Raw genomic sequence first — 13,328 nt, 5'->3', positions numbered from 1 at the left:
AGGCTACTGAGTCCTGACACCAAAAGGTCAAATAATGTATTACCAAACTCACTAAATTGTGTCTTTCAAATAGGGAAAATTTTTGAAATTCAGAGGTGAATAAATAATAACTCTAATATTGACAGGTTTGAGTTTCAAAACCAACCTGTGAGAGCAGATGACGCAGTTACCAGCAGGGTACCAATCGACAGAATACTACAAGTCTTTATGCTTTTGCTGTTGGCTTGTTTAACTGTATCTGAAAACTCCTTTCTGATGACAACTCATACTTGTGTCTTTAGATATTGTCTGACGTGAATGTTGTTTTCTCTAGCTCACATGAAACATACCATTACCTGCAGAACATGTTGTACATCTGTAGCAGCCCTAAAAGTCTTTCACCTATATTCTGTTGTACAATAAAATAAAAAGCTAATTTATAAGCACTGGCTTTCGGCCTTTTTTTTTGCCATCATCTAAAAGTCCTTTTATTACTAATAGTTTACTTTTCATAAAACATTTGCTCATTGCCTCAATACCTTTTTTAATTTTCTCTTCATGTCCCCCCTGTAGCAGCCCATTAAGGTGTTAATATACACAGAAAACTGTCTTGACTTTAATGGTGTCAAAATATTCATTGAGTTCCATGTACATTTGCCAGATGTCCTTATCACGATATACCCACATACACCTTCCACATATAAGCCTCTGCAGCCTGGAACATTAACACATTGGATGGAAACGGCTAGAAAAACAACACAAACAAGACAGTGAGACAAAATGGGACGACAGATGTCTTCAGCTTGGAAACAACTGGGACAGAATTCACTGACTGCCACCCACCGCAGAATAAGAGCTAAACGCTAACCAATTCTCTAGCTGGCCCTTCACTGCTTTCTTAAAAAATAGCGAACCACATTGTCGGAGGGATGAAGAGCGACAACCGAGGAATAACAAAAGAGCTGGGAAGAAGCTGCTGTACGGGGAAGTCATGTGGAAAATAACAATAAAAAATATTAATAATTCAGGAATCCGGCTACTTTCGCCACAGAATGCAAATATCATTTTTTTCACGGGTCACTCTGTGGTCAAAAGCTTTACCTAAACGTCAACTCCTGCTTCACTGCTCATAAAAAACAGCTTTAAGAGCATAATAATGAAAGCAACGGGAAACAGAAGGAAACTTAAACACGACAACCGCCAATTTCCTGTTGTCCTCCCGCGTACCCCGTCTTAATTGCAGACACGGTCCACCCTGCTTCATGTTTCTGAACCTTATAAGCCAAGCAGAGTCTCCCTTTATAAAGCTTTCATTAACCACTGATTACTGTCAGTGCCTGCTGGGGCTGGTAAGCTGTGGCCTTCATTAACAGGCCTGAGTCATACAGATGACTGTACCAGCCTGGGCTGTGTGCGGATTGAAGTATTTTTTTTGTGCTCTATCCTGCTCTGCTCCAATCTGTTATGTTCTTTTTTGTTCAAACGAGTCTCGAGTGCAACTAAATCCCCTGACGGCGTGTCATGCATTTGTCTGATTCCAAAATGGTGGTTTCGTACTCTTGCCTCTTTCCACGGGCCGATAAGTCTTTGAAAAGGATGATTCACCACCGCAGTGATGACACCCCCGCTTGATGGTGTGGAATCCATTGTGCAACTGTCGGGCTGAAGTTCTTCATTACTTTACTCCGTGTACGGTGTCTGTGAGGGCACGTGCAACAGAGAGGAACCAGTGCTGCACATTGGTATTTCACCAGTTCTGAAAAGATCATTAAGGCCATTTTGAATGTTAGGCTTCACATCTCCGAGGTGCTCTCTTTGGCTAATTGCTCATTTATATTTTTAAATGAAAGTTAACCTGTATTTAAACAGTAAAACAAATAAAGAAGCCTTTTTCCACATTTTAATTAAATTTAATCCACATAATTGTCCCTTCTGTGCCAACAAATAAAACATCCACTAATCGGCCTGCTCAGGAGAAAAAGCATTGATTTTAAATCTCAAACAAAGGCAGCATGTAAGTCGGAATAGGCAGCTTAGTAGTAAGGGTTATATGATCTCTGAATGAATAATAATGAATTACAGTGCGTCGTAGAATGTTTTTTATGAATACAAAATGTCTGCTAAAAAATGTCTGCCAAGTTACAAAGGCCAAAGTCTGCAGCAAACAGAGAAGAAAACCAGGTAAGTTTCATTCTCAATGCTGATTGGCTTGCGCTCATTCTTATAATGCATCCGTTTAAGTTTAGACCTTAGCCTGAATTTTAGATTCAGTTGTATGAGGTGTAAGAGTTTCAAATAAGACTTTCAAACAGAGGCCTTGCTGAAATTTACTGTATGAGATATTGCAGCATATTCTCATAGACCCCAAAATCTAAACTATAAACCTGTCAATTGCCAAAATAGGTGCACTTTAAAATGACACAATATTTTAATGTTTATCCCTAAGTACAAGTCCCTTCAATGCATTGTTCCAACTAATATGTACTCAAGGTGTGAGGTCATGCAGGACTTAACTGTCGAGATTGTCTACATGTTTATAGATATAACTCCAGTCTTAGTTTTAAAGGTTTTAAGGATAAAATATAGATATTTATGTAAGATATATATATATATATATATATATATATACATAAGAAATGCACCAAAACACTGCGCTGAAAGTTTGAGGTTAGGCCAATAAAAACACTGTAATGTTTAGAGTGTTTCTAAAATGACATCTGACGTCAATACAGCAGCAGCTACAGTGAATCTTCTACAGTACATTGTGCTGTTTGTACATCAGGACTCATATTTTTTAGTCAGCGTCCTCTCTCACCCCCAGGTCCTACTTCATCTCTGGTGCGGAACACATGCTAATGGCCTGTAATGCAGCTAATGGGCAGCATGAACCACACTGTTACACACACTAATGTTAACATTATGGTGACATGGAGAAAAAAAAGGCCCGGGTTTGAAACCCTCTGGAACAAAATGCAGACAGGTTTTCTCTCAGCGTGAGTGCGGGGTGGCAAACAGAAAAACACTCGGCAGCTGAGAGCAAAATGATCACAGGAGGAGTTGAACAGGAAGTTGGGTTTTCTGCCACTTCACTTTCAATACTTCCATTTGTTTCGCAACAGGGTAAACCAATCAAATCCAAGCTTTATCAACACATTTGTTAACATGCTAACACGTTAACAGGCTACAATAGGTGGATAGGATTAGAATAGGTGGCAAATCAGGTGGCAAATCATCTTTTGAATTATCCAAATATGTGAGAACACAAATTCACAGAGAGTGGATGTTTCTAATACACAACGGATGCAAAAACAATAAAGACAAAAAGGAAAATAAAAATTTGTCAGTGAGACAAAATGGGTGTTTTACACAAAGATGTAAAATTGGAAAGACAATGACATTTGAGAGCTTCTGGTGAAAAGGGCCAACAACAGTGTCAATGTGCTGTTAACACAAACACATGATCTCCGTAGTGGAATTACCATGTTGCCCCGCTCCTCACCTGGAAGCACCGGAGATTTTGCTGCTCTCAATGCGTCTGACTGAAGAATCAGCAAATTACTGAGATGAAATCTATTGGGAGTATTGCAAAGTTTTGTTCATGGTGTTTGTGTTAACTTCACAAGAAACAAAGTTTTTTTTACCGATAGTGATCATTGCTTGGATTTTTGCTTTCAATGATCATTGTCCACGACAAATAAAACACTAAAATATAAACATTAATAAGTCAGAATACATCTATGAGATTTATTTTTCATTTGAAAGGTAGGAAACGTTTCTTTGCTGTTTTTCTGGATATATCCTGTCTAAAGTCACAGGAGTATTTGGAAGGAGAAAGGGCAAATCAAAACAATACACTCAGTGTTCTCACTGTGCTCAAGAGAAACTGCTCTTATGTTCTTCTTGACATTTTTCTTACTTATTTGAAAAGTGAAAGTAAATACAAAAAAAGAAATGTTGAGAAAGAGGAGCAGAAACTTTTCAGCAGAACTTATTAATACATACTGTATATTATTAAAATCATGTCTTATTCCTACCACAGTTCAGTAACCATTGTAAAAAACGAGTTGACCCACTACTCCTCTGCAGAATAGTCTCCAGGCCTTCTCTCTCTCTTGCAGCATCACAACCAACATTTTAATTTGATGATATGAGTGAGAGAAGCTCCTTCCTCACCTTGCAGAGCCTCCTTGGCTCGGTCCAGCTCCTGCTCCTTCTGAGTCAGCTGCACCCGGAGCTCGGTGGCGGAGAGCACGTCGGCCGAGCATCCTCCCTGGGTCTCCTCCAGGTCTTTACTCAACATGTCCTTCATCTGCCGCAGCAGGTGCACCTCCTCCTGGAGCTGAGCCACCTCCTCGCGCAGCAGGACTACAACACAGAGAGGGAAAAAAGGTTTAAGTGGCTGACGACATAATATATGTTCTTAGCAAAAAACCATGTGTGCTCGGTAACTTCAAACACTCAGAATCATCTCTTTGAGCAAAGTAGAAAAGTAATTCCAGTAGCTACACGTTGGTCGTGTGCATACTGGAATCCAATCTCACATAGGTGGACTAGAGTAGCTGCAGAATTTATGGAATAAAAAATTGATGTAAAAGTGACACATGTAAGTTTTCTCTGCTGCCAAACTTTGTTTCTGGCTCAGTCGTAATGATGGCTTGCCAAGACCTTCAGCCAGTGTTGCTTTTACAATCCGTCCTCGATTAGCACTACTCTTTCTTGGCCGACTGGACAGTGACTTGCCACCCGAAAGTACTAAAATGGGAAGATTGGGCCAGGAAGTCGGTTAAGATGCCAATCTCCTGTCCCCTCTCCGACACCACCGGTGCGTGGATTGCTGATTTCTCCAGCAGCAGCAATCTAAGGAACCTAGTCACTGTGCATCTGTTTGCAACCCTCAGCTCGGGGGAATGAAAAAGTTTATTTAAAAGATTCCAGATGCCCTCAGACTGGATAAACAAACAGGTGCTTCTGGATAGTTTTTAATCTCAGCTCTTCTAAAGTAAAAGTCTCACTTTTCCCAATGAACTGGACCAACATAGACCCTGGCTTGAGTTTTCTGTGAACAGTGCTGCTGAATATGTGTCACATGTGGAAAGTTTAGGCCTTTTGCATCATTGGATTGAACATTTACAATAAAAGGCGTCAAAGACTGGAAACATGTTCCTAAGTACTATTAAATGTACGGGAAACTTTGGCTGTCTTAAAGCAGAAATAATATGGGCTCCCACTGTGACATTATAGAAACCCTGGGTAATAAGGATATATCTTTCACAGCAACTCTTGCCATAAAGGGCACAGTCTGGCAGTGGGTTATTTTTATCAATGTTAGAATATGCACGTAAAAAAGAATCTCAGCTGGCAAAACTGACCTTTTGATTCCTGAGAATCCAACCAACATAAGTCATAACATTCAAGATGGAATAATGGAGCCGATGAGCAAATTGGTAACAGAGCTTATTGATGAAGAAAGAGCTGAATCTTTTTACACAGTCAAATATGGATGTAACATAAGAGCCACCAAACAGCTGTGGTTTCACAGATGTACTGATACGTTTACTCAGGAAATGGGCCGCTGCTTTGGAGAGCAAAACAGTACATTCATGGAATTCATTGTGTCACTCAGCCAGGACCGCAGCCTCTTCCTGGAGCCACTGAACCAATCTCTGGAAACACTCATTGATTCTGAGCACACTGTTGCCCAACAGCTCATTCTCACACACCTCCACATGATGGGAAATGGACATTGGAAACACGATTCAGTCATTTCTACAGGGCCCTGAAGCAAAGCCAAGGGTCCTCACAGGATTTCAGGTTGCCCAAACCTTTGGAGTGTCCAATAGCCCGAGGGGAAAAGTCATTTTCCCAAAGAAAAATGTGTTCATTAAGCAGAGAAGAAGCAAGTCAAATCCCCTGCAAACTCATTTTCGGGGTCTTTTTGAGGAGGACCCGACAGCAAATGGAAGACAGAGTTCAAATACAGTTTACTGAGGAGATCCGACTTATCTGGGAAACAGTGTCTGCAGCCTCAGTGTGAAACACTGTAGAATCGTAAGTAGGCCACAATCATATTAGCTGCATTATTCTCTTGTAAGTTGTTTTCCTGAACTCTTTCCCGAATACAATTCCAGCTCTAGCTAGGTGGTTAAAAATATTTCTTCTTTGTCAGGGTATGTTTGCCAATTTTGAATCAGATATGTGCGAGAATAGAATTCAAGCGTCAAGAAGAAATCTATTGTTATTGTGCAGGCAAAACGAAATGAGGGAAAGTGTCATCCCCAAATCAAGCTGTACTATTTAAAAAAATATAGAAATATAAAATATAAGCTATTATGAAATTTACAAACAAGCAAAAAAAGTATAAAATAACTCCTTCAATAAATTATAAGTAAAGACAATTTGAGGTAACGAGGATGCATACAATAGCAGTAAAGTGACGTAGATAAAGTAATGTAGATAAGGAATAATAGAAATAGTATGAATACTGCAACTGTGTATTTAAGTGATATGATATGATAGTATACACTGCTATGATATAAATGATAAAGAAATGTTGCAGTCATTTTAGTGACTGATTCATTGCAATAATAACTCAAAACTGATGTGTGTATGTTGTGTGTAAAATGTAATATTTATTATTTTTTTAATAATTTGCCAAAGTGCATATAATTGACCACATAGTTCAGTTATACTTTTTCATGTTGACCGTTATTGCTGTCAAATACCGAAAATTTGCACATCATTTAATGGTAGTCTTTTAAAGTGTATATATAAGCTATAATTTGTTGTTTCCACAAAGACTCTCAAAAAAGGATTTAGTTGTCCAATGAAAATCAAAGGCCAGGGCTGGACGCTATTGAGATAAGTAGAGTGCCCGAATGACTGTTGGTAATGAGCATCATAAGGTTAGATTGGGTCCAGGAGATGAGAGGAGACAAGATAGTGCTAATATAATTACATTTGTCTTTGAACCTGCTCTGTGTTTTCAGGAATCGTGAGAACAGAAGAGGTTGCCTGGTGCTTTAAAGAGCTCCTGGCTGCTGTTGTTGCAAAGAAGAAAACCATCAAATGAAAACAGCAGCAGGGAGAAATAGATTTTTTTCAGCCACTGAAAATGTTTCCGTATCAGCGGTGGACGCAGAACCTCATTCGCTTTCTAAACAAGCCAAAACAGACAAATGTCACACTTCAATTTCTCACATTAACCCTCAAAGAAGAAATATTTAATCTAAAAATACGTCTTGTTTTTTTTCCACCCCAGACTGAAGGTGCTTGTGTAGGTGGGGCACATGGAGAGTAATTTAGAAAAGAATAAGTAGAGACATTCTACCCAATTTCATGCATCCTCAGGGCAGCCAGGGAGCAGGGGCTGATGGGAACTGCTCAGGCCCCATCAAGTGCCTCGCATAAATCACACTTCATACTCTTATATCTCTTCTCCATTATTACTGTGTGAAAAAAGAAACTCCAAGGGAAATGAATGGGAGAAACGAGTGCTTGGACACTGAATATAGTGAAATGAGATAACTTAAAGACACTAGAAATGTGGAACATGTATGTGAGCCAACATACAGAGCCAGAGGTTACTGCTTTGCATCCTGATTGGAATCACAGAGGGACTGTTCTCATATTGACCTTTTTAGACAGTCTGTCATCATTATTACATCACGGCACCCTTAAGACAACCTGTAAGTGATCAATCAGAATATGTAGTGTTTGGATTCCAGCGTTCTCCATTTTAAATGAGAAATAATTGAGCCTGTTACAGTGGTGTGCTGTAATGATGTAATGCAGAGCTGGGAGCAAACCAAGGTCTTTACAGTGCAAGTAATTGCCACAGGAAAACTACTCATTTTAAATCTGTGCAGACAGGAGTTACAACACATTGTGTGACCCAACAGATTCTGTGACCTGAATGAAGAATATTTTAGAATATAATGTTCCAAATGCAACAACAATACAAACAATGCCCTAAATTGTGAACAGGATAAACAAACGTTGATGGGATATTGCACGGCTCTTCATTTTTTTACTGTCCTTACCGGAAAAATCCGTGTTGTTGTTGTATGTTAATGACCCATACCATTCTATAGACTCTATATAAAGATGGACGCACTTCATCCCACTATCCAGAAATTAAGCAGAAATATCTCAGGTACGACACCTGCCATCTTGTGCATTTCAAGTCAGAGTCTACTAACAGGTGACGGTCCTGCAAGAGCAAGGTCCAGTCAATACACATGCTCAACCAATCACAAATCAGTCTCAGCTATCATTTGATGTTTGATTGCGTCAAATAACTTAAAAACTTTCTAGAAAAATTAAAACTTTAACAAATATCACTGCTATAAGAACTACTGTAAATGACAAAGCCATCTTTGAGAAAAATTATTTGTTGAACACTTTGACGTTTTAGTTTGCTCCATGTCCTACAGACAGTTTTAATCACTTGTACCCAGCCCAGTGATGCTTCAGCTAAACTTTTGTGGGTCAGTTGTGCCGTCCATAGATATAACACATTTACATTTACTGAAATGTTCATCCAGTCTTCACTCTACTCACCCACTGCTGTCATTGATAAGTTAGTATCAGGACAGAGATGTACAACAGTGAGAACAAACTCAAAATGGAGGACATGTAGTAGAGCCGTGCTTCACATACAATTCAGCTCTCATCTGTTCCTGCAACCCCTCCTTTCTTCCTCACCTCTCCTCTCTGTCTCACATTTCCCTCCTTTCAACCCGACCAGTTCAGGCCCACACCGATTCTGCTTCTGGCAGAGGTCTCTTCCTGATAGAAAGGAGTGTTCTTCCCTCCACCACCACCATACGCTTGGGAACTGTTGAGTTTCTCTCTATAACATTATGAGGTGTCCACCTTAAGTGCGTTATAGATAATGTTGTTTTGATTTTCCCAAAGAAATGACACTGGACTATAACATCCTTCCCCCACTGGAACTGAAATGACCCTTTAAGTCCAGCACACTGTCTCTACCCTGTGCACCTGCTCCTTCAATTGGACTTCACTGACTAACTGAAAGCAGCCGATGATAAGGGCTGCCCACTAAATAATGAAAACGAAATTTAAAAGAGGTTATTAGGAGAAGGGTCGAGAGAAAAACGTCAGCATGTGGAGTGTCATTACACAGAGCTTTCTGTAATGGACCTGATAACAGAACCACATTTTTACAGTGGAACTCAGACAGCGACGCCCTGATTGGAAAACCAACGCGCTGCTTCTGGAAACTACCAACCTAAAGACACAGGTCATTGATGTTTAAAATTTCTAAAATGGTAAAATACTGGATTGGATTACTTATTCAGAACGTGTGCATGTATTCATTGTGCAGAGGCAGCAAAATAGGGAGCCAAAACTAAGGGCCATGCATGCCATACATACATATATTTATACAAGTATAACACTTGCTGTCTCAGTTATGTGTCATATTAAGCACAGACTGTTTATAAAGATGGACGACATATCAGCTCCTCAAAAGTGGAGCCGGAGCATCTTAAATGCCACCTGGTGGCTGGCTGTAGTATAGGTCTTAAATCCTGCCTCCTCCATGTTAGTGAGAGAGACTTGGATCAAAAATTCATAGGATATGTCAAATAATTTTTTCATAAAAAGATGGTATAATTTCATAAAGCTGTTATCACACTGATGTTTGTTTAAGTGCTATTTTTTCCACTAAGTTTGGTTTTAATTAGTTATTTAATGCTATGAAAACAGGCTAAAACTTCATGATTGACAGGTAAGACTGACTCTGAATGGATGTGGATTTATCAGCGGTCCTTGCAAACCACGGCTCTATCCCCAAATCGCTGCTACTCAAACGCTCAAGAAGGCAGCATTCCTATCCAGGATATTGTAGCTTCAGTTCTGGATAGTTGGCAGATGTAGAGTTGCGTCGTCCTTCTTTTCAAAACACCGTGTGTTCAAAACCCTGAATTAAAAAAAGGCGGCCAACATTCAGACCTGTCTGCAGTGAGGACCGGTTAAAGGTTCACTGTGTTTGAGTTAGTGCCATCTCATGGCCTCACACAGTTTGTCCATTCATCATGGCGAACTCTGTGGAGAACACCTGCTCCCTAAGTAGATCAAGAAATTACATACTAATGAAAAAATAATCATGAATATTCTATTCCATATCTGCCAACACACTGGACCTTTAAATCCCTGCTCTTGACCAGCAACAGGGTCTTAAACATCCACAATGTGATAGGAAATGTTAGATTTCTAAATAGGCCACAGTGAGATATTAGCAGAGAGGTTGAAAAAAAAACCTGGTTATTGTCTTCTTCAGCTTTCTGTGGGAGAGCATGGTGCTGGAGCCCTATAGATACGACTGTCAGACATGATGGGAGACGGGCATGAGGACAGCTACCTATTTTTCAATGTCCGCACAGCCTGTAGTTTGGCAAGAAACACACATTGTAGCTCTGCATTACAAATGACAGTCGGAGTGGAAGCTTCCTGGAGAGTGCTATCTCTCCTGCTCTCCCCTCCAGGGCTGCAAAATGCCCATTCTCTTTGCGATGGATGCTTTTATGATGTTTTATTCATAACATATTTCATATTGTGAGAATAAACGTATCCATTCAAGCCATAGCTTTCTACTTCACATTATATCCGACTGTACTCTGCTGCCAACAGCATTCATCAGGTTTTTCTTTAGAATTCAAGTCCATGAAATGGTTTTGTGTTGCACATATAGTGGAGCCAAGCCATGTGGAAACATCTCAAAGCACATGTATAAAACTTCACACATTTGGAAAGGTCCCAGTGAATGAAGGACTATAACGACTTCATTGAAAAAGCACTGGCAAAGAGCATACACTTAGACACATACAATATGAAGGCTACTATGGAGGACATCAACATTGAACATGGACCTTCAGTAGCTTGAGTGAACGACACAACTCTGAGAGGAAAAGAACAAGAATTCAGATTATGTTAATGAAATCATTCATCACAGCAGCCAAATATTGAATACCGGCGGCAAAAAAAACAGTGTGAAGGACTGTGAGCCCACAGAAAGTTTGACAACACGGGGTTGTGTTTTATTTGGCAGCCGTGCACTGTGTTGCCATCACAACCGCAGCCCCCGTCGTCTTGTGATGAGACGATGTATCAGGGTCAGATGTTTGCTTCCTCTCGGCTGTTCGCTCAAACTTCAGCACCACCTGTTCCCCACTGACTGACAGAGGCAGCAGATGTTGTTTTACTCCTAAGTGACAGCTACCACACAAGTCTGACATTTAGTACTACACCTGCTGTATTTAATGATCAAATTTAATATTACTGTAGCTCAGGATAATGTTGCAACCCTCTGCTGAGCTACACACAAATAGGAATGATTAGACAGGATCCAAACAAATGTAAAAAAAATCACTTGTTACAATGAAAATCCGGGGCCACAAATGATCGATTAACATGATTATCTTTTAAATCTACAAAAACATATGACTTATTGTCCACGTGGTGGCAGCAGAAACAAGTTGCGAACATTATCACCACCTTGCCAGTTGACACAGTGAACCTGTTAGCAAATAGGTTATTTACACATCCAGGAGGTCACCTGATAAATGTTATACTATAAATGGTATACTGATAATGCTGTTTGTTCTGAGTTTGAGCTCTGGTAATTCTGACTGAAATTTGTGTCTTTATATCCGTTCAATGTTTCACTCTGTTCACCAGTTGTCGTTTAGCTGTGAGCAAGTAACCTGCAGTGTGTTTTTAGGGTTTTCTCTCTAACTTGCTGCTGTGACTGAAGCCGACACCCACTTATTCACTTTTCTAAACTCACTGAATGTGGAGCTCCATGGTGAGAACTCTGTTGTGGCGTCACTCGAGCCACTTGATCTGCAAAACATTGTTTGTTCCATATTACACTGAGCGAATCTTCCCACATGAATTGATAACTGCTGCTTTTGAGTCACATCTGTAGGTTTTACTCATTTCTTTCTAACAAATTTGAACAATTTCACATCACAGAGTACACTCTGCTCTCCTTTCATTCAGCACAAGCGCAATACATTATGGAGTATATTGCTCTGTTACTGACCATCAGCTTCTCCAGATTGATGTTGAGATACAATTAGGCCACGATACGGGGTTTAAAAATTGTCACTTAACATTCTGACAGCACTAGAAAATGGCAAACTCACTATATAGGAGACTTTAAAGTGAGTCTGCCGCTCACTATTGCTAATAAAGTGGTTCAGTGCAGCAGTCTGTTTCAAGCAGGCTGCACAAAGGTCAGGGAGAGAAGTGAGTGAGGGGATCTCAACAATTCATTTCAGTATCAGTCAGTAACAAGAATTATAGCCAAAGCTATGACAATAAGATTGCATGTAACACAGAGCATGGTTCGAAAACAGCAGTCTTCACAGTAGATAGATACAGTTAAGCAAACATATGAAACAGTTTCCTAACGATTAAAGTCTTTATTACCTGAAGCTGTTTTGCTAGTATAAGCATTGGTGTGGAGTTTGTGTTTTCCTTTACTGTTGCCCACAAATACGGAAAATTGTGGACAGTTCCTTGCAGCTTAATAAGTTTCTCTGACGTCTTATGCAACTGGGGCCACGGGCTTTAAACTGAGGCTAATGACAACTGATCCCTGCCTGCGTTCTGTTCTAATTCCCTAAACATGCTCACCTCCAGTTATTATGATCCAATGAAACATTAAATAGAATCTCCATCCTCTGCCACTGATGCAAATGAGCAACCGTGCCTCAGCAGACATGCACTCGGTACCAGTGAATTATGAATCTGATCAGTGTCATTTCGAATTTAGATAATTTAATGGCTGACTCTGCCGTCCTAAATCATCCCGGAGCCTCTGCTTTGGTAAAGTGGAAAATTCATACATTCATTCATGTTACAAAATATCAGCAATTCTCTGGGGACAAAATATCTGTCACTGTATACCTTGAAGGAGAAAATAGAAATCTCTTCAACATTTTGGCATTTTCATAATGCATGTGAAGACTTTTTAGACCTTGAGATTTTAATAATCATTTTTTTCTCTGGATTCACAAAGGCCTGTGCTGGGCAGTATCTAGTGCTGGGCAGTAACTAGTAATAGTATAATTTTTTTCCATTAAAAATTGTATAATTAATGAAAAGTGTCAGTTTTAATATTTCAATTACCTCACAAAAAAAGCATTTCTCATTAAAACGTTGCGTTTTTTGTCACCCTCCAGTTGATTTGAACTCCAGCAATCTAATCTACTTTAATCTTATCTAAAGATTTTAAGTACAATTTGGTAAAAGCTTAAACTTAAACTAACAAACCTCAGACCTCCTGAAACACCTACTACGATATATAACACAACAATGCA

At 39.7% G+C, this 13,328-nt stretch overlaps 1 protein-coding gene across 5 annotated transcripts in view; it reads right to left on the bottom strand.

Annotated features, from left to right (window-relative positions):
- The window catches only part of LOC133004877 (kazrin-like), a 112,089-nt gene that overhangs the window by 14,489 nt on the left and 84,272 nt on the right, over window positions 1–13,328 (bottom strand). For all 5 annotated transcript variants that reach the window (XM_061074420.1, XM_061074418.1, XM_061074421.1 and 2 more), the window contains exon 3: window positions 4,153–4,344. In XM_061074420.1, the coding sequence (XP_060930403.1) occupies window positions 4,153–4,344 (192 nt within the window). The remainder of the gene's footprint in view (window positions 1–4,152; window positions 4,345–13,328) is intronic.

Source organism: Limanda limanda, chromosome 7 (genome assembly GCF_963576545.1).
Source record: "Limanda limanda chromosome 7, fLimLim1.1, whole genome shotgun sequence".
Classification (NCBI taxonomy): Eukaryota; Metazoa; Chordata; class Actinopteri; order Pleuronectiformes; family Pleuronectidae; genus Limanda; species Limanda limanda.
Note: the sequence above shows the minus strand (reverse complement) of the source record. Positions and strands in the feature narration are given on the sequence as shown.